The sequence below is a fragment of the Hirundo rustica genome, chromosome 7 (assembly GCF_015227805.2).
Source record: "Hirundo rustica isolate bHirRus1 chromosome 7, bHirRus1.pri.v3, whole genome shotgun sequence".
NCBI classification, from domain to species: domain Eukaryota; kingdom Metazoa; phylum Chordata; class Aves; order Passeriformes; family Hirundinidae; genus Hirundo; species Hirundo rustica.
In genome coordinates, this window is record NC_053456.1 from 20,657,310 (window position 1) to 20,678,502 (window position 21,193).

Consider the following 21,193-nt stretch of genomic DNA (forward strand, 5'->3'; position numbering starts at 1 on the left):
ATAGACACCTTCATTAATTCCTTATTTAAAAAACAAAAAACAAAAAAACAAAAAAAAACCCCAAAACCAAACAGGTAAGACAACAACAACAAAGATGGGTCTCATAGATGGATGATGGTTGGTACAAGCTCATTCTTCATTCCCCATGAGGGACAAGAAGAAGCCATTTCCCACAGGACACCAAAGACTGGGCTGCTGAAGCAAACAGGAATCACAGTCTCGGCTGTGCAAGTATGGGGAATGCTGGTGCTTGTGGGTGCACACTCACCACCCCATGTACGCCAGGAGCGGCAAGATTGCCTCTGAGCCAAATCCAAAGACAATTCCTTAGATTTTCCACTTGCTATCACCTAGAAAGAGAAAAGGCAGCTTATTTTGGCTAGCAGTACCATGCAAGCTGTCTTTTAGTCATAAAACCAATCCTGCTAGTTATGTTTCAGGGTGTAACTGCAGAGGTGTGTGATTGCAGCACGTGTAGACATACCTGCATGTATTTCAGTCTGGAAAACAAGCAAAAATAATGTAGAGAGGGCTTTCAGGTGAGCCATTTTCCACCTTTTCCAGATCACAAATCTGATGGAAGAAATGGCGTAAACCTAATGCCACCATGTAGTTACAGCTAATGTTGCTCAGGCTAGCTAGATTAACACTAGCATGCACTAGTGCTACATCTTCTACAGCAGTGTGCACAACCTTCCCAGTATATCCTGGGCATGACTTCCACCATGTTTTCTGGCCAATTTTTTAAGCTAGAAATGGAAGCAAGCCATAGCAACCAAAGAAGCAGCCGTGCTTCAAAGGAATGTCTGTATTAAGCCTGAGATGAACTCTGGGCCAGTCTTGAAGGAGAATTGAAAAATATGGAGCAGGTGTCCACCTCCAAATTATCTGTGTCTAGAGTTTCACATACAGTTTAAGCTGGCATAAACCACTACACTGCTAAAAAAGCACTTCCAGGCTCCATCCCCTCTCAGCTGCTTTTATCAGCCCTTGTTCCTTTCCTCCCTTTGTGCTGGCATGAGTCTTTGTGCAATTGCCCGATGACCTGCATTCTGCTCTGAGTGAAAACTGATTTGTTTTCTCCGCAGTAGGTTCTCCTGCACAGCCCAATTCCCTGTGCAGCCGTGCAAACACCATGCTGGCAGAATGTGAGGTGGGCAGCGCAGCAGCAGGAACAGGGCTCGACAGGCAGGGCAGGGCTGTGCCTTGTGCTTTTGGCAGGCAGGATGATTTAAACCACCTGGACATATGCATGACACTGTATTTTCCATGTTGAAACATGGTGAGACATAATTACACAACCTTTGATGAGATGTAAACAGACAATTCATATGCATCCTTTCAACTCTAAAATTTAGAGTTTAAAGCTGCTAGAACTGCCTTTATCTTTTGCCAAGTGTTGTGGCTTTACAATAACTTTTGTTAGTTTTTAAATATTTTCTTTTTCTGCCTGTTCCATATTGATTGAAGAAGCCTGAAATTAGAATTCAGCTCTCCAGAGGTAACTTTTGAGTTTCTCTCTTCGAGTTTTCTGCCTCAGAAAGGAGGGAAAGCATATACCATGTGTTGGCTCACTGTTCTATACAGTAGTAGGACCACCTAAGGAACTGCCATTACACTGGTTTCTGATCTTTTCTAGCTATTCTTAATTTCACTTTCATGATAATAGAAAAACTTGAAATGACCCAGTCTCACTAGCCAGAGGGCAGAAAGAGTACCAGCCCCAAAATGCACGCTAAAAACTTTGTTGTAACAGTTTCAGCTTCACAACAGTGTAGCACTGGGGCTGGACAGTCCTTACGCAGACTTCCATACTTTCTCCCTCTTGTCCTGTACTAGAGCAGGTGCAGTTAGGTGATTTAAACAAGAGCCACGTGAACACATTGCCTGGTGCAGACTCTGCACTCCTACTCTTGAAGTAGGAAATACTAACCACCCCCTCATTTCTCATGTGCTACTGGAATAGTTTATTCAGGCCCTGCAACTGGGCTTAAAGTCACATACGGTAAATCCCTGCTCTACAGATACACAGCCATGGGAAAAATGCCCAGACAAAGCACAGCAAGCAAGAGATGTCTGAATGCATGTGCTCAAGGAAAATGCCTATGAAACAGGTGAGTTAACGTTCAAAGAGATTTTTAAATCATTTGACTAATTGGCAATTGGCTCTGTCAGGAAGGACAAACACTTTAGTTATGGCATTTAGGAGACTAAGTGACACCTCTCCTCCTCCAGAGCATAGTTTCATGTGACTTGTGTTTGATATTTGTGTTTCCCTTTAAAATGTGGCACTTTTGACTGGAGGCTTCCCCAGGTTCACCAGCGTATTAGTTCGTAAGAAAGCACAAACACTCTCAGATCAGACAAGAAGTGCCTGAAACTGCGGTATCCAGGAGAAGCCAAAGCATGCTGACTGCCTTCACTGCTTGTCCTGGCAATACTGAACCTATCTGGTGGGGAAAAGGGGTCACCAGTGTCTGCTTTTTACTTTCTTACTGTCTTCACATACTTTCTGCACTGAGTGCTTAAGATCTTGCTGAACTTTACTCCTATAATTATGGTTCAGTGAAATGTTTTAAGTACAAAAAGTATTTGTATTTTTAATGGATATTAGTATTCAATGGATATCAGAGGCTTTCCCCCATGTTGTATTAGTTGTGCCAAACTAATACAACATGGAGGAAAGCCTCTGATATCCATTAAATAGCTATATTTCATTAATCAGTAAAGTGTCCTTCCATGGTTTGCCTTGATACTGTACATCTTTGAAATCCACAATTAATGGACATGATTTGGTGGGATGCTGCAGAGCTCTTTGTGAATCATTGTGCTACACAACTGCTTTTATTTGGCAGATGCAACAGCAGTCAAATATAGAGAGATAGCGAGAAGCTGCAGTTCTCCAAAAAATATAAAATCCTAATGTTCAGTCATCAGGAAATGACCTGGGGAGTGCAGAGTAAACCAGCACCAGGCACTGAGTCTTGTACGATGAATTGTATAGTACAGAAAATGTGCTGTTCTCAATAGAAAAATTGTTTGCCCCCAAGGTCTTTTGAGTCTTTTCCTTTAAGTGTGACAGCAGTAAGTTGTCTTATTGAAACAGTAATAAGCTGATTCTATTTGCAAAAATTTTTCTGCAACACCAGAATACCTCAATGCCTTTAAAATATTTGGATAAGAAGTGGTCTGTATGGCTGTTTCATTTCTGACCTACGCAGCCAGGGAATGAATATGTATGAGGGATGGGGGAGTTACAATTGCTAGTCACATCCTCCTCTTCCACATTCCTGAAAGAAGGACCGGTTGTAGGAACAAACTTGCTCCCTTCCTATTCCGTGGGACCTCCAAACCCTCAGCATCTTGGCAATGCCAAGTGACACTCAAGACTTAAATATGCTGCATCTTGGGAAAACCATCCCAGCCTCCATGGCACAAGAACAACAAAGCAGTTGTAGGGGTTTTTGTTACCTTCACCTTGTCATTTTGGTTAAAAAATTAGCCAGCTATACTTCCTTACACAGAAGCAGGAACCCTGGAAGGAAGAAGCTTGTGCTTCCTAAGCTTTGCCCATGGCAGTGCATCCCCGTACCTTGACTCCTTCCGCCTGCAGTGGCTGGGCTGCACTTGTCCAGTGGAAACACCCAAGAGAACGGGCCCTACTCAGTCCAGAAACTCTCCCCAAATTTGGCACAGCTGACCAACAAGCAAACAGCCACTCTGGCAGAGACCATCCTCCCTGGCCAGCCTAAGCCAGGAGGGCCAACCCTGTCCTGTGGTACATCAGGCACAGCACGGCCAGCCAGGCAAGGGATGTGTCTGGCTCTTCTCAGCACTTGGGCAGCCTCATCTTGAGTGCTAGGGGCAGTTTTGGGCAGCACAGTATGAGAAAGATATAAAACTCTTAGAGAGTGTCCAAAGGAAGCCAACAGCAAAGGTGAAGGGCCTCGAGGGGAAGCTGTATGAGCAGCGGCTGAAGGCACTGGGTCCATTTGTTCTGGAGGAGACTGAGGGGAGACCTCATTGAAGATACTAATTCCTCATGAGGGGAAGAGGACGGGCAGCACTGATCTCTTCTGTATGGTGACCTGTGACAGGACACGAGGGAATGGCCTGAAGTTGCGTCAGGGAAGGTTTAGATTGGATATTATTAAAAGGTTCATCACGCAGTGTGGGGCTGGGCACTGGGACAGGCTCCCCAGGGAAGTGGTCACAGCACTAAGCTGATAGAGGCCAACGAGCATTTGGACACCACTCTCAGGCACATGGTGTGATTCTTGGGGATGTCCTGTGAAAGGCGAGGAGTCGGACTTCACGGTCTTGGTGGATCCCTTCCAATTTAGCATAGTCTGTGATTCTGTGGTTCTGAGGAGCTGATGCTCCATCCCGCTCGCCCACGCCAGCCGCGCCCCAGCGCTCCCGGTGTGGCTGCGCAGGCCGTGAGGGGCCACGCGCGCCCTTCGCCAGCGCTCGTGTCCCGGGGCGGGCGGGCCGCGCTCGCCCACGCCCGCCGCAGCCGGGGGCCGGCACCGCGCCCCCTACAGGCAGGGCACCGCGCCGCCCGCGCCCCCGAGCCCGCGGCGGCCGCGCCTCCCCGCGGGGCCCGGCGCGGAGCGCGGGGTGGCGCCGCTGCGAGGCGGTGCGGGGGCGGCGGCGGCTTCGGCTCCGGCTCCCGGCACCAACCGGAAGCGCGGGGGACGGAGCGGGAGACGCGGTCGCGCCGGTTGTAGTCTCCCTCGCCGGCTCCGGGATCGGCGCCGCTCGGGTCCCGCCAGCCCGGAGCCCCTCGGGAAAGGTGAGGACGGCGAAGCGCCCCCCGCGGAGGCAGCGCTCGGGGCGGCGGCGCGGTGGGTCCGCATTCGGCCGGGCGGAGGGGGGCGGCGGGCAGCGGGCCTGGCCGGGCCGTGGGTGTCCCCTGCGGGTTTGACGTTCCGCGTGCTGAAGCAACTTCAGAAGCCCTGTAAAGGGAGGCGGCCGGCCGGGCACACGGCCTGACCTTGCGTCGCCGCGGCCCCGCCGCGCTGGCCAAAAGCCCTCGTGGTGCGCGGCGCCCACGCTTGGCCGCGCAGTGGGACGGGGGTAGGGACGAGCCGTGCCCCGCCGGGAGGACAGGGCAGGGCAGGGCAGAGCGGTGCCCGCCGAGAGACACCCGGGCGGGACGGCCCGGCGTGGGAAAGGTGCTGCCGGCGGCGGCCGCCCGTGAGGGCGGGCAGCGGGACAGGGCGGCGGGACATGGGCAGCCCCGTCCGGCCGGGGGCTGCTGCGCTCGACCACCCCTGCGCTCCTTAGAACGTGTTTCAGATGCAGCGCACCTGCTGCATTTTGCTGTTGTTTTGGGCGTAAAATCCGTCGGGTTGGGATTTGACGTGTGACTTTCATTCCCTCCGGTTTTTTCCTTCTTTTAAGTAAGCTGTCGGTCTTTGGTTTTGCTGTGTCTGCTTAAGTTATCTCGTTTCCAGCAGTATGATCTTTTATTAAGCACGTGTGCATGAGCCATCTATTACCCTGTAATCCAGTGTGCTCTGCTGGGAGTTTTTGCGACAGTGCCATCGGGAAAGCCATGGATCGTTACTTTTTCTAAATTCCAGAAGCAGAAATAATTTGAAAGCACGGGATTAACTGGGTCACTGCCCGAAAACATCATAGCTTTCTGCAGGAGGCGTGTGGTTAGATGTTTTCAGGAGTTTGTCCTGGAATTGTAAGTCCTCTGAAGCCAACTTATTTTGTCTGTCCGTAATGTGCTTTGCATACCGGTGGCATTGTGTGGATAATGGTAACCCTGGAGAGGCTGGCTCACTGTGAGGGGAAGACAGAAACATGGACCAAGCTTAGGCCCGGATCCTACAGTCTGGCCTGTGCCAGGACCAAGCTGCGCTGTGGGCCTGGATGCAGGCTTAGCTGCCTTGTCTTTCTTGTGTGCTGTTGTGTGTGTACCACTGGCAGCCATCACTTTCGAGGTATAATATAAATGAAGTGAAAAATTTAGGAGTTTTCTGAGATAAAATGTTTTCTGTTTAAAGTGAAGCCTTTAAAGCCTTCAATCTCTGCCATTGACACAACTTGGTTTAAAAGTTATTTTCCTGCAATACTCAGGTTTAGGTGGAGTTGAGCCCTTTTTCTGCAGCAATGGCTATATAAATTAAATTAAAATTAGAAATGTTATTAATGGAAGTTATGCAGAATTCTTAGGTTCTGACAAAGGACAGGCTCAAATGTTGTTGAGTCTGTAACTAAGGTAGGCAGAGCCATGCCTCCAGTCTCACTGTCTGCAGGACTGCTACTCAGTCTGATTAAGAAAGTTTAGGAGTTGTAGAGGTTGTTGGCTTTATTTTAACTCATTGGGAGATTAGAAGATTAGGATATATTTAATTTGGATTTGTGCTTGGAGTTTGTTTGTATCTTATCCATCAGCAGTTCATTATATGATTAAGGGTTTTTTATTTGTAAAAATGTCTTTCTGCAGTATCTTTTGAGTTCAATGTCACTGTAGCTCCTTTTCTGTTTTCTGTTTGGACAAGACAATGGTTAACCATGTTTCAGTGTTTGAGGGTGGGTTTTTTTGTTGGACTCTTTTTTTTTTTTTTTTTTTTTTTTTTTTTTTTTTTAGTATACATATTTTTTAAACTCAGTATAAATATACTGCTGAAAAAATCCAGGTTGGTATGCTCAAGGACTGCAGGCCATGTTAGATACAAAGGATGATTTGGGTCTAAAAATGGATGGTCGAAGATCCTGAAAGCAAATGGGCTGTTTTGCCAAATAAGGAAACTTGGCACATTCAGCTGTGTATTTTAAGATAGCACAAGTGTGGTGTGCTACTACTTTATTGGCAATATGTTGGCAGTGTGCCTTCCTGCAAGAAGCACTGAATCCTACTTTGTGGAACCACGCGCTAAAGTGAGGGGCAGGGTTGTTCCCTGTAATAAATTACAAAGGGTGTTCCTGCAGTAATTGAATGCTTGAGCAGCGTCAGGTGCACGTGCAAGATGAGAGATGCAATTTTCGGTTTGCAGCCACGCACTAAACAAAATATGAGTTGCAGTTACTGTGCAATTTGCAAATTCTTTCCTTCCTCCTGTCTCTTAGTCCCTCAGGTGGAAGCTCTATTCTCGAGTGGAAGCAGTAGCTGAATGACAAAAGGAAGGGTCTTCTGTTTTGCACGTGGAGTAAAGCAGAGTGTTGGGCACGGCAGCGCTCCCCCTACATTGCAGTTTGCAGGGAGGTGGGAGGTATAAGTGACTGTGTTGAGTTCTTCCAGTGTTGCTGTGCTAAGATGCAGGGCAGCCTGCAGCAGGGTCAGTCTGCAGCCTGTGTGCCTGGGGATTCCCTCACCTTGGGGTGTCTCGGGGGAACAGCAAATGTGGCATTTTAGCAGGGCCAGGACCCTCACACGGGTTAATCCCCTAAAGTGCTGTAATCACAAGCCAGTGATGGTGGATGATTTCCTACACCTGCATCATTGGTGTGCTGAACTGAGCTTGTAGTGACATAGCGTGGTGACTGCTTGCTGCAAAGTGACTCTGTGTAATAGGCCTGACATGTTATATACTAATGTTAAATAATAATTTCAGATGTTAAACATTGCCAAATGCAACTCAGATCTGTTACTTTTTGGTACGAAATGAACAGCTTCCAACAGCGTGCTCAAATATATATTACTATGTGGGGAAAAAAAAAAAAAAAAAGAGCCAGGAGAAGATGTAGATGTTGCTGCAAGATTACAAGCTCATGCTAACTATTCGAAATAAAACAGAAAAAGGAGGAAATTATTTTACCCCCAGGAAGATCCCCTAGGAATAACTGAAATAACCAGCAGTTTAATTATTTCCTGAAATACCTATCATTCGCTGTTTCTGGATTGTCATGATTTCATTTAACCGAGAATAAACAACAAAGTCAGTCATTGCAGCGTTTCCCTGCTACACGGTGCTGGTGCTTAAACACCCAAAACCGTGAGTGGGGAAGGGGGGTGCGGGTGCCAAACCCTCCTTAGCTGTGTGCAGGGGAGCTGCTGTGAGGCCCCACGCCTGGAGGCTGTGTTGCAGAGAACTGCTCTCCCGTCTGGAGACGTGTAAGATGCGAGAAAGTGCTGCACATTGTTGGAATGCCGTTCTTATTTCAGATGCAAGTGGAGGACTATGGAGTTTAATGAAATACCTGATCTATTTTTTTTTTTCTCTTAACCAATGTTATAAACTCAGATTGTAAAATATCTTTAAAACAGGATGACAAGTTAATAAGTGTGTGTGTATTTGTCATTTGCAATTGTTAATCTAAACAGTTGTTTTCTCAAACATAACACAGAGATTGATCTTTCTAATTGAGGATTACCTACCTTGAATCAAAAACCATAGAGTAATGTTTAAACAGGTCTATTGTTTCATCTAGAAAATGAAAACTAATGCAGGCTGGTTTTAATTACAAATCTCTAAATAGAGTGTCTCTTGTAAATCTCCTCTACTTTCTCTGGAAAAAAAGCATCTGGAACAACCTGATGCCAACCAATGAATCATTCTTTAAATAACATTAACTTATTGTATGCTGGTGCCCTATAGCATCTCTACAACTACCTGGAAAGAGGATGTGGTCAGACAGGGGTCAGCCTCTTCTCCCTGACAACCAGCAACAGGACAAGAGGACATGGTCTTAAACTGTATCAGGGAAGGTTTAGGCTGGACACGAGGAAGAAATTCTTCACAGAAAGGCTGATTAAACATTGGCATGAACTGCCCAGCGGGGTGGTGGTGTCACTGCTGCTGGAGGTGTTGAAGGAAAGATTGGATGTAGCGCTCAGTGCTATGGTCTAGTTGACACGGTAGTATTCAGTCATAGGTTGGACCCAGTATCTCAAAGGTCTTGCCACCTGATTCACTGTGTCATCCCATGATCTGCAGCTGGTTGATTGCTGTAGGTAAATTTGAAACTGAGAAGGTGTTTAAAGAATGAATGGTAGCTTCTGCAAGTGTTTGTGTCCCGGGCACTGCATTGTGAGCGTGTGAAAATTTAGATGAAGTTTGAAGGAGTAAGGAGGACCCATCAGAAAAGTACTCATTTGTATTTGTCAAGTGTCTGGTGTGCATGTTATTCTCTGCTAGTGTAATTTTCAGGAATCAAATAATTTGCTAGTTTGTACGGTTCATTTGGTGGTTTGGGCGAACAATCATGTTAAATAATTTGACAGCTCTTCAAAGGTGTTGAATTCAGATGGTGAAGCCCAGAAATTTCTTTCCTGGGATGTGTTTATATTTTCACTCGGTTTCCTTTTCCTTCTGCCGTTCCAAATGCAATGATCTGTTTTCAACTATTCCCCCTTTCCTGTTAAATTTATAGTCTAGTTGGTGTATATGCTTCTGCCTGCGAGTCACATCACTCTTCGGGCTAATTCTGTTTTCAGTGAGGAAATTGTTCACTCGAGTGTGATTGCCCATGTGCATAAAATTGTGCAGGGCTGTGGCCTTAAATTGTGAGGTCTTTGGGTTGAGAAGTCAACCTGTTTTATTTGTCTGTAGTGTCACATACGCTTGAGACACCATGTACACAGCATGAACTTGGAGTAACTGCTGGAGTAAACAATGCAAATGAACTTTGGTTTCTGAAGATCTGCTAATGAAGCAGCACTAGCAAAGTGCAAAACATTAAAATGTTCATTACTCTCTTGGTTTATAGGATTGACCAATTTCCTTTCCTTTGAGCTTTCTCTAAAGAAAACATGTGCAGGCTGTGCAGAAGATGACTCTGAGATGGCAGGAAATTAACAACAGCAGCAAGGTTAAAACAAGAACAGAAGGTCAGCAGGACAGTTCAGACACTTGTGTTATGGAAGAGGCTGCAGAGCACTGGAAGAATGGACTCTATATCACATCCCACTGGTAACCCCTGCTCTGACTTGCAGCTCTGGGGAGAGAGCATTCTTGTTCCCTCTCTGAATGCTCTGCAGGCTGGCTGTCAGTGAAAGGCTTGAGGTCTGCTCCTTGCTAAAAAGCCTTCAGTACACAGTAAAGTTCTCATGGTCTGGTCAGCATTTATCTTTATGAAGATAAATGGGTGGTCAAGAGGTATAAAATGAAGCAGGCAGTTTCAGAGAAGGCTCTATGTTATGTGTAGAAAAGTGTTGATAGCTTAATCTCTCATTTGGAGAATAGCTGCAACCAAATAGTGCCAGAAATTCCTGATCAAATGATATCTCAAAATTTTAATCGGAGTAGCTACACGATCAGGAGAGCCAGGGGGCAAATAATGCCTTTGTGTTTGTTACAGAAGGGGCTAGCATAAAGAGATTCTGGCAGTTAGCAGTACAAGGAGTTAACACAGGTGTGTTTCCCAGCTCTGGACAATACATAATGTGTCTTTTATCTCAAAAAGCCCTATGGAATGGAGGCTCCCAGAAGACATTGTATATTTTGGTAATGTAATTTACCAGTGAAATTGGATGTGTAGTTTTCACCGTCAACCCAAAATCTCTGGTTCTTTTTTGGCTTGTTTTATTAAAACTCATCTCTCTTATGCTAATAAATTTACTGTCATTAATTGCAAGTATACTTTTGCTGGTAATTAAAACTACTTGGTCTAGGCTGGTGCATCTGAACTGAACCCACTGCAGATTTGCAGATGGCTCTGGAGTATGTGGTGTCCTGCAGTCCCATTAAAGACCTGAGCTTTCTGATCTTATATCATTAAAAAAAGAAACCTAAAATTAGTCATTGTTCATCCATTTGGGTGATAATGTTTCTTGAAATTTGCTCCAGCCATAAGCTTTATCACCGTGAAATCTCAGGGAAGGACATTCTGTTCCCCCGTCAGCAGATTTGGGATCATCTCTTGAAACTGCCGGCACCAGTCTTGGCACAGGCTGCAGAATTTCACATAATGTAACCCAGATGAATTACCCTGTACTGGCGCTTTGTTACAACGTGCAAACAGAGCTGAGTCACTCAGGAAGAGAGATTTGCCACGGCCAGGTTTTTCCACATCCTCGCGTGAAGTGCTCCGGCCTCGCCCGGAGCGCCGTTAGGGCGCGCGGTGCGTGCCAAGGTGCCGCCGCTCGCTGGCCGCCGCTGCCAGCCGGCCAAAGGCGACCTGCCCGGCCAGGGCGGCCTGTGCCTCGTGCCTGGCACGCCGGAGCGGGCAGGCAACCCGGGGCCGAGAACACGCTTCCTGTCTGTCCGCAGAGAACACGGGCCTGCCTTTCGCAGAGCTGCTTCCAAGGTGTTCGGGAAACGTCAGGATTGCTCTGAGGAATACTGTTAGTTGGTTCTGTCCCCCAGCTCCTCCTAATGGTTTGTGCAAATTATGCAAAATTCTGCACAGCTTGTTGGAATGCGAGTTCTCGGGCTCTTTTCCTCCTGTGACCTGTGGATTTTACTGTAGTCTGCTTACAGTTCTTATTTTGGGGTGACTGAGCATGCGTAAGGAAGTCCATAAATCCTTGGAGCATGTGCATTAATAAAAGCTTTTCTCTTTACAGGTTTTGCTGTGGTATATTTTGTCATTATGAGATGTCGTCTACCAGTGCTTCATTTGTGCAAATTAAATTTGATGACTTGCAGTTTTTTGAGAACTGCGGTGGAGGGAGTTTTGGGAGTGTCTACCGAGCCCGATGGATTTCCCAGGACAAGGAGGTGGCAGTAAAGAAGCTTCTCAAAATAGAAAAAGAGGTAAAAGTTCACTTTTCATTCACTTTGTATGCTGTGGTAATAAGAACAAAAATTCTTTTCTAGTGTTTTGCATCCTCTAAGTAATGCAGGCAAACTACCTTGGGATTTTTGTTTGTTTAATTACAAGACTCTATAAGCCATGAGGTTACAGTAAACAGGTTATGAGCAGTCCAAGCTAAAGGGGCTGATTTAAAAGCACTGTTGATTTACCATTCACTGTTCTCTCCCACTTTTCTTGTTTCGCAACTCTCCTCTGCCTGGCCCCGAGGAGGAGGAGAGCTGGCTGCACCTGTGGAGCTACTAATTTCCCTTTGATACAACTGGCATGATGCTAGATAGGAAGAGGTAGTGTTCCTGTCATTACCTGATTTCATCTTCTCCTCTTGACGTCTTCTCTGTGGTTCACATCTGTACGTTCTCTGCAGGCTTAGGGTTGTCTCTTCCCTGCCTGCTGAAGATTTTGATCTATGGCTCCACTAGCTCCTAGTTAGTCATAGCCACATAGTCATAGTTTGGTCTTGCAGTGAGGTAGTTTTAACCCTAACTGTTCTGCCAGTCACCCTCCCTTGCGGCATCTTGTGACCTGGAAAGGCAGTTGGGTCCTTGGCAATCCTAGGGGAAAAGACAAAATTAGCTAAGAGCATCTTTACCAGCTGAGGTTGGCTTGTCGTAGTTTTTTGCGTTTTTTTAAAGCTTTTAAAATTTGCCTAAAAGTCCTTTTTTTGACCCCTCAGCTTTGTACATTTCAGCAGAGACTGTACAAATGGTGTATGTGGTCCTCACAGTGCTCCAGTCAGCACCACCGATGGAGCAGTGAGCACACCCCAGTGCAGTGATGGACAGCACAGTTACTGGACTGCTGCTCCATCGTGGCTCTATGACTTGTATGCAGTATCCTCTGGCTATTGTAGGAGGACAGCTACAAGCTGGAGGAGAGCGGAGCAGTGCTAGGTGTAATAGACTTAGTAAATAATCAGACACCAAAGTTCATCCACTGCTGCAGCAGCAGAGCTGCCGTGATTGTGTCATGCTTAGTGATGTGATAAGCGTGTTTGATCCTGATTAAGCAAATTGCTCTTTAAAATAATATAAAAGGATCTCAAGATTTTTCTAGGACAATGGAAGATTTATACATTCTGTCCAATGTCAGTTTGTGCTGTTCTCTTTATTTCTACTATTTGTCAATATCAAAAGATACATAAAAAGTAAAATTTGTGCTATGCAGTATCAGTAATGCGCTCCTTAAAAATAACCTGGCGGGCAGATCTCAGTCAGAGTCAGTGAAATACCTGCATTGAACTTGTGTTTCTGAAGGGGTTACACCTGTATCTGTGCTAGACCTGTTGTTATGTACTTAAAGTATTTTTTGAAAGTAAATTTAAAAACAATATTACTGCTTCTTGTGATGCCATCAAACTTAATGGAATGGGAAAGGATGGAGAAAGGAAAATCCTGTGTATTACTTAACACAGTTGGACCATTCAACAAAAATACATTTTTTTTAAAACAGCACAACACAAAGTTCAGCTTGGAGTAGCGAGGAACATAGGTTGTACAGTAGGAAAAGGAAACCATATGCCAGAAAGAGTTTATTATAGTTTAAGAGTTTATTTAGGGATTAATGAAGACTTGCAACTCAGTAAGAGCTGGTGCTGTTAGGCAAATTAGGTTAATTGTTTTGCATATGCAAATCAGGATCAAGTAATTTGTAACAACCAGGCGTGCTTTATCTTGGTATGTAGCACTGGGAAATTTGTTGTTAAGGCGTATGTGGTTCTGTTGTGTTTAAAAGAGTGTAAATGAACTGTAAGGGCAGCCCAAGGGAATCTGCAAAACACAGTGCGAGTGTCAAGAGAGGGTGATGAGTATCATCCATCAGGATGAGTTGACAGAAGGGGAGCAAGTGCCTTCCATCACAAATTTTTTTATTTTTCTTCAGACTGGTTATAATTTGCAACTTAAACTAAACAAGACAGGTTATGGGAGCAGCTTGGTATGGGCACCTTCTCTTGAAAGTTTTCTGGGAAGGCAGTGGAGAGGCAAATGGTGCTGCCTCAAATAAGTCTGACAAGCTTTGGCAGAACTTCTCTGTCAACAACCTTAGAGAATTAAAAAGTAAGAGCTTATATACAAAAATTGCACTTTCATATGGAGAAAATGATGGGATAGTTTAATCTAGTGCAAAAAGTTATTGCGAGAATTAGTGCTTGGAATTTGTAGCCAGAAAAAATTAGAATGGAAAGAAAAGCACAAATTATCAGGAGTGAGGATGAGTAACACTTGGCACAGACTACAGTTGAAAGGAGTAAAAATGGAGGATCCTTTTCATCTTCTCATTGGGATGTCATTTTAGACAATTATTTTTGTCAAGTTGTTGAGCTCAACACAGGAGCATTTTGCTGAAGTATAGTGGCCCGTGCTGTACCAGAGGCCAGCTTGGTGACCGAAAGGTCTTCTGACCCTGATGGCTGTCACATATTTACATGTGTAGCATCTTCATCTGTAGTGATGACTATAGTGAACTGCTCTGAAAGTCATGGTGAGTTAATGACTCTTCTGATAGCAGTACAAAAACAACTTGCTGTAACTCTTGTATATCTGTGTTTAGTAGATGCTTGGATGCATTTAGTCTAGAAAACTAATTATTCTGTGCATTTGGACTGTTCTCTCAGGGATGGTCCTGTGTGGGGCTGCGAGTTGGATTTGATTATCTTTGTGGGTCCCTTGCAGCTCGGCATAACCTGTCATTCTACTCTTTCTAGTTTATTTGGAAGGAAGTGTCCTTTTATCTCCATGACTGCATGTCTTGTATTTCTGTTGACTGCTGCCAATAATCCATAACAACTGATTAGAGGGAAAACATAGGAGAGTTGTGAAAAACTTGCTCAGAGGCATTTCATGCTGGCCAAGTCCAAGGGAGCAAGCCAAGTCAATAGAGCTATGGTATCATTCTGCAAATATGTTCTATCTGTGTGTCATTTTATTAAACAAGCCAATCACAACCAGCAAACATCGTGAAAGTTTTATATTAGCCAAGGGGCTAACAAGTTCTAACATGTGAAACAAAGCAATTTTTGTTCCAGCATAGTATACTAGAATATGTGCTTAGAAAAACTTGCAAATACTCGGAAGAGTGTTGCTCAGACAGATTGCTTTGAAACTCTTTGAAATCTGAGAAATACCTCTGCAAGGCTTTAACTTTTTATAGACAGGCAGTAAAACACAACTTTATGGAAAGAGATGTGTGTTTATGTGAAAAAAATACACCTAAACAGGTCTGATAGGAAAAAAATATTTATGCTACAAGGCCTTGACTAGAATATCAGATGTGAAACTGGGCAGGAATTGTGCTGGTTAAGTAAAACATAGGAATGTGGCCTGAGTGATAGAATAGCAGCAGAACAAAAATTAAGTTGCCATTTTACTATCGAGTACAATCACTGTAGTGGTTTTAGGTTTAAAGTAGGAAACAGGAGTTCTTACTGAATTGTTTTATAGAAAATTAAGCTGTCAGCATGATGTTTATGATGCATGTAACAGAGTAGAGATGCCTCCTGTAGCAGGATCTGTCCTTTTTTCTCTAAGTGATAATTGTGTCCACTCATTGAAGAAAATTGCACATCTACTGCTCCGGAAGTTCCTTGGTGTTTTTGTGAGGGATTTATGTGAATTATTAGATAAACCTGTTATTTGGCTCCCACTGAAATGAATGGGAGAGACTGGGGCCAGGGACTTACTCTGCAAATTGCTAGCCCTTCTTTTGACTCCATTATCTCGAGCAGATAACTGCTGGAGTGAAGTGTTACAAATGTTGTTTTATGCCTTGCCACGTTAGCTTTTCACTGAAGAGCGCTCACCTACTTTGATTGCCCATCTCTGAAGTTCACCTGTTATTTGTCATTGCTTTTGAGGGCTGCGCTTTTGGTGGCAGTTTGTTGGTAGCTGGTGTGTGGAGTGTAGTTCTTCACTGGGAGTTTTATTACTGCTGGAATTTCACCTGAAATTTGAATTTAATTTTAATACCACTTGTCTTTGAAAGTACTCTGTGGTCCATAAGCTGTCTCCATGCTATTGATGGGCAGCAGTATTGCTTCAGCCTTTACAACCAGGGTACTTGGGTACAAGATCACTTGATTTCATGCAAGTACATGTGTTCCTGGACTCCTTCAAAATGCTGGCAGTGGTCTGTGCAAACTGAAGGAGAGTGGTGGAAAAAAACCCTGTAAAAGATGTAATTGTAATCTTACTGGGGAATACTTAAATGTTTCTGGTGAACTAACAGAACTAACTTGTGGATAGAAGTTAAATTGAGCAGGATTAACTATGCATGCTTTGTTCAGTCATGTCTGTAATGCATTTGAGTTTTATGAGACTCAAAAATAAGAACAGGCTTTCTCTAGTTTTGATGCTGTATTGCCTGGAGTCTGACTACCATGGAAGTTAATTTTATATTGTCAGGGCTTCTTGTATGTGATATGTATGTTGTAAGCTTTAGGGGATATTTTAATGCTTCATAAAATTTTTCATGTGGCATATAATGCAGCTTGTTCAATTTTGATTTTTATGATCCACTTCTGGAAAGGACTGTCCAGAAGACATAGATTGTGCTTGTACCTTCTGTAGGAGATGAGTTAAGCATAATCACATGCATGTCACTGGACTTAGCTCATTCATGTTTGTAGTGCTAAAAAAGCATGTGATAATTTTAATGTGGGTCATGAGAGTAAGGACTGGCAATGGTTTGCAAGAGTAATAAGAGAAAAACAACAGAGTGAAATAAAGCAAAACAAAACAAACCAAAATGGATAATTTAGTCCTGAGAGGACTAAAAATAGTAGATGTTCTTTTTCTTTGTAGTTTGTAGCTGGTATGGGTGCTCTGGTGCCAGTCTGGAATGACTTTCCACACTGGGTCCTGGCTGTAATGAAGGGCAATTTTGATGCTCTATTAATATTTTATTAGCTCTTTCTAGGAGCTTCTACTCCCTTACCTCTCTCAGGTCTGAGTCAGCAAGTATTGAGAGTGATGAACAGTGAGAGGCCTTAGAAGTTGTGAAGTTATGCAGGGTGTAGGAGTCGAATATATGAAAAAGTACAAGTTTGCAGTAAGTGATCTCATGGGAACCCATCCAGCCCCATATTCAAAGAAAAACAGAATCACAGAATCAACTAGACTGGATGAAACCTTCAAAATCAAGCCCAGCCTATGACCTAATGCCACCTTGTCAACTAGACCGTGGCATTGACTGCCACATCTGGTCTTTCCTGAAATACCTCCATGGATGGTGACTCCACCACCTCCATGGGCAGCCCATTACAATGCTCAGTCACCCTTTCTGTGAAAAACTCCTTCCTGATGTCCAGCCTAAACCTTACCTGGTGCAGTTTAAGTCTTTGTCCTCTCATCCTATTGCTAATCTCTGGAAGAAGAGACTGTTCTCACCTCCTTTCAGGTTTACTGCTATGTGGTGTTAGTTGCTAAAAGGAGATTAAACTGTATTTATTATACCAGAGGAGTATGTTAAAATGTCTTAATTTCTATTTTACAGAGTGGTTATTTTGCAAGGTTTTCTATTTGTTTTTTTTTATATATTTTGGTAAAGGAATTGGCTTAGAGCGCTCCTCTTGGTGCTGACCAGGGTGTTCTCAAAAGGTATCAAGAGGATACTTAGAACCCTTTATAGATTGAAAGTTGTCAAAATTGCTTCAGATGCTCCAGCTGTTGTGTGCTCTGTATTTTGCAGGATAAATAATTTTGGATAGGACAGAATTCTGCAATGAATCTTACTGATTCTTTATTTGCCCTATTCTTGGCTTTTATTCAAGGGGTAATTTTCTGGAGGACTCTATTTTGTAAATGAATGTCATATTTCCAGGAGTCAAGAAAGTCGCTGCATGAGATTTTCTTAGTGCATGCTTTGGATAAGACTATGTTCTAAGTGTCATGGCATATGTGTTACAACCAAAATATTGTCCAAACCATATTTTTGGGAGACACCAGTATAATGACAGATGATGTATTATTGCCAGGATACAATTATTCTTGTGAAGAACAGGCTTTAGTTTCATTTTGTCTGTTTTAAGATACTTAGTTTCTGTGTCTCTACCTCCTAAAACAATCTTGGAAACATAGGAATCCCGACAAAGTATTTGTCTGTATTTTGCTGTGTTTTATTGTAGTGGATTTTTTCACTCTTGTATATAAACATTATACCAAGTTTTTCATTAAATGAGTAACAACTTGTGAGTTGCCTCATATAAATAATGAATATTTGTAGGGCAAGTTGTGTGGCTTACTCGTGTTTTTTTTTTTTTTTTTACCAACTTAATTTGAGATTCTTACTTACACTGTCTTCTATATACACGTTTTTTTAAATCACGCCAATTTTGGGGTTAATTTGATATGGACATCAGCTTCAGTGAAACTGGTGTGTCAGCGCCCACACTGGCAATATGTAGCTTCAAAATTTATTTTGAATTAGTTGAGACATAATAACTGTCAGTGGTGTAAACCACTAGATTTTGTACTAAAATTGTAAAGGGATAAGTGCGCATGTCCTCTGGGCTGGTGGCCAGTGTTGAACAGTTGCTGTGTAAACAAATTCGATTAACAGGTAAATTATTAAGCTAAGATGCACCAGGTATGTCTCTTGCTTCCTTTTGCTTGTGCTTTAAACTTTGTGAATGAGAAGTGAAATTGCCTTGCATGTGCTGCTCATTAGGAATATAGGTACAGCTTCCTTAGCTTGGTTGAGTCACACGAAATTACCGTGTACCTGATCCCTGATTTAAGATTATCTCTGTGAGGTTTGGACCGTTTTATCTCAGTTATCTTCAGTTTTAGTGTTTTGGGTTTTTTTGTTGTTGTTGTTTTGTTTTGTTTCGTTTTCCAAGAAGGTGCAACATCTGCAAGTGAACAAGTTTTTGGGCTGGTTTCCTATAAATTATGAATAAATGTTGTTTAGAATAGGATGAAAATCTCTGATTGTTTAGAAAACAGTCTTTCTTGTCCTCTTTGCTATCCACAACATGCAGCCTGTTAGGATATTATTCTGTCAATTGCAAGTTTTTGTTTGTCAGTGGACTGCTCACATTTCCAGTAAATACTTAGTTGCAATTAAGGACATTTTTCCTAGGGGTGGTATATTTTGTTTGTTTCTTTATTTGAGGCTTTTTTGTGTTTTTTTTTTTTAATTTTTTTCTCTAAATATGTTTCTTCTGTTTCAGTCTTATTTTTGCATGGACTCAGTTGCTATTTATAATTTGGAGGAGAGGTTGTGTTGCTTATTTTTTTATGCCAGCAACCCATGACATCAAATGGCAGCTCTTTTGTTTCCCCTCCCACGACATTTTCTGACCCTGAGCTTCTGTTGAAGTGATTAACTGCAAAATGGTATTTTTGGACGTTTAAGCTGTCCTGAAGCTTTGTTGTGGAAATCTCATGGATACAGAAGAAATCCTTTTTTCTCAAACTACTGTTTTGGGTTGTTGCAGGCTCAAGCAATTGAGGATTGGTTCGAGTTAGACTTGTGTAGACATTTATTTAACTATATGGTTTTCTTAAAACTGGGTTACAAGTAGAAAATCACAATGACAGGTGAGTGGTAACTTGAGATAAGCAATTGCATGATTGAGTCTTTGAGGGGACAGCTGACAATTTAAATGTCTGTGACCCACATTGAAATTTGTTGGTGTTGCAATTCCTGGGGATGCTGATTAAATAACTTGCACTCACTGCAGCATACGGAGTGACAGATTGTTTCTGATGATCCCAGGGTAGCTCTTGAGGTGTGTGCAGGTATTATTTGAACGTGACACAGTTTCTAGGTTGTTGCACACCTGTGTGATGGTTTAGATGAAGTCAGAGACCTGTGCTGGAGTTGCTGTGATCTGGGTCTGGGACCATTAATCTTCTGGAGCCATTTTCCACGGGAGTATTCAAAGGTGAGCATGGGGATGCAGTCTCTGGCTGGGTCCCCAGGCTACCCGCCACACAGATGGTGGCAATGGAATTTTGAATGAGTTTTGTGCTTTGAAGAGGGTAATAAAATACCCTATAGAACGAAATAGGCCCTACTTTACTTCCTTTTTATTGTTTGTTTTTTAGTCCTTAATTTTAAACTGGCTGCATGTGAGTTTTGTAAGGGTCTGGGACACAAGAATTCACCACAAAAAGAGTTGAAGAAAAAAGAAAATATATCCTAACTTGAATGCAAGCATCAAAATCAGTCCTTTTAATTGTACCAACACAACTAAGACTGTGAATTTTATTTCATATTTACCTATTTCCACTCACCAAGGTGCTGATAGAGAAAGTTTCCTTTTTAAGAGGACAGTATAAACAGTCACAGGAAAACATTCACATGTGTTTATATTAGCTGGAGGCTGCAGAGGAACCTAGAGAACAGCTTCAACATTAACTCTTTCTCTTATACTCAGTTAATTGTACTAACGCACCAGCGAGATGAGGCCAGCAAGGGCAAACAAGAGCTGTGCTTCTGATCCAACTGCCTCCAAACTGCCCTGTTTCTTTTTTAAAATGTTTCATCTGTTGCAGTTCAGCTACTGGGCAAGAATCCTGTTTGCAAATACATGTTTTCTTATTAGACTAATGTTTAGAGAATCTGCATTCTGCATAATTTCTATTTAAGAAAGTCAGCTTCGCAGGAAAAGACAGGGTGCCTTGCACACAGGAGAGACCCCCTATGGGTGCACCTCCTTGGCAAAATAGGGCCTGGCCCTTGGATGTCATTGCAGGGGAACAGTATCACACACCTTCCCACTTATCTTCTGCCTCTGGTTGCTTATTTATTTTACTCCAAAACTCCTGAAAATTGAGGTTTCTTGTAGCTAAGTGATGGAGGCAAGGGAGAAAAGAATTGTGTTATGATATACATGACTGACCAAATAGCTGTGGGTTTTGTGTATTGGGCAGCTGATTTATCAGTAGCCATATCAAAAATAAGCATGGCTTGTAAAATCCCTTGAGCTGTTGTATGAGAAGTGAAGAAGCTCTTGGTAGACATCAGAAGATGAGATGCAGTTGTACCAAGTTGCTCTTGGAAGGTGGGAAAACCAAAAGACAGGCATGCGGGCTGGGCAGGTGACAGCCTTTCAGTGAAAGCCAAGGCACTCTGGAAATTATCTGGCAGAGGCAGAATAGAAGAGTGGGTTGTTCTGGAAACTTGTTAAAATCAAGTCAGTTGCTGCACCCTCAAGCAAATGAGTGACATTTTCCGAGAGACTATCTTTTCCTCTTGGAAGAATCATAGAGCTGAGAAAATATCGTGCATGTCTACGTGAAATTAGAGGGGGGGAAAGCGCAGAAATCACTTCTCGTCTGATCTTCTAACACCTTTAATTTTAGTAATGCTAGGTGCATTTGAGGCAAACCTTTCAAACATGAAGGCTTATAAGCAGTGATTGGTGGGTATCTGTTTTTGTGAATTGTGTACTTTTAATCTCCTAAACCAAGGAAAAGGCTTTTTGACTTCTCTGTGACTGTATGTTTCTGTATGCTGAGGATGCTTTGTGTGATCT

General features: G+C 43.2%; 1 protein-coding gene across 1 annotated transcript in view; it reads left to right on the forward strand.

Moving 5' to 3' along the window:
• The first annotated feature begins 4,652 nt into the window (after nt 1-4,652).
• The window catches only part of MAP3K20 (mitogen-activated protein kinase kinase kinase 20), a 91,211-nt gene continuing 74,670 nt past the window's right edge, over nt 4,653-21,193 (forward strand). The window contains 2 exon segments of the mRNA XM_040068870.2: nt 4,653-4,795; nt 11,465-11,654. Of these exon segments, the coding sequence (XP_039924804.2) occupies nt 11,496-11,654 (159 nt within the window). The 5' untranslated portion in view covers nt 4,653-4,795; nt 11,465-11,495.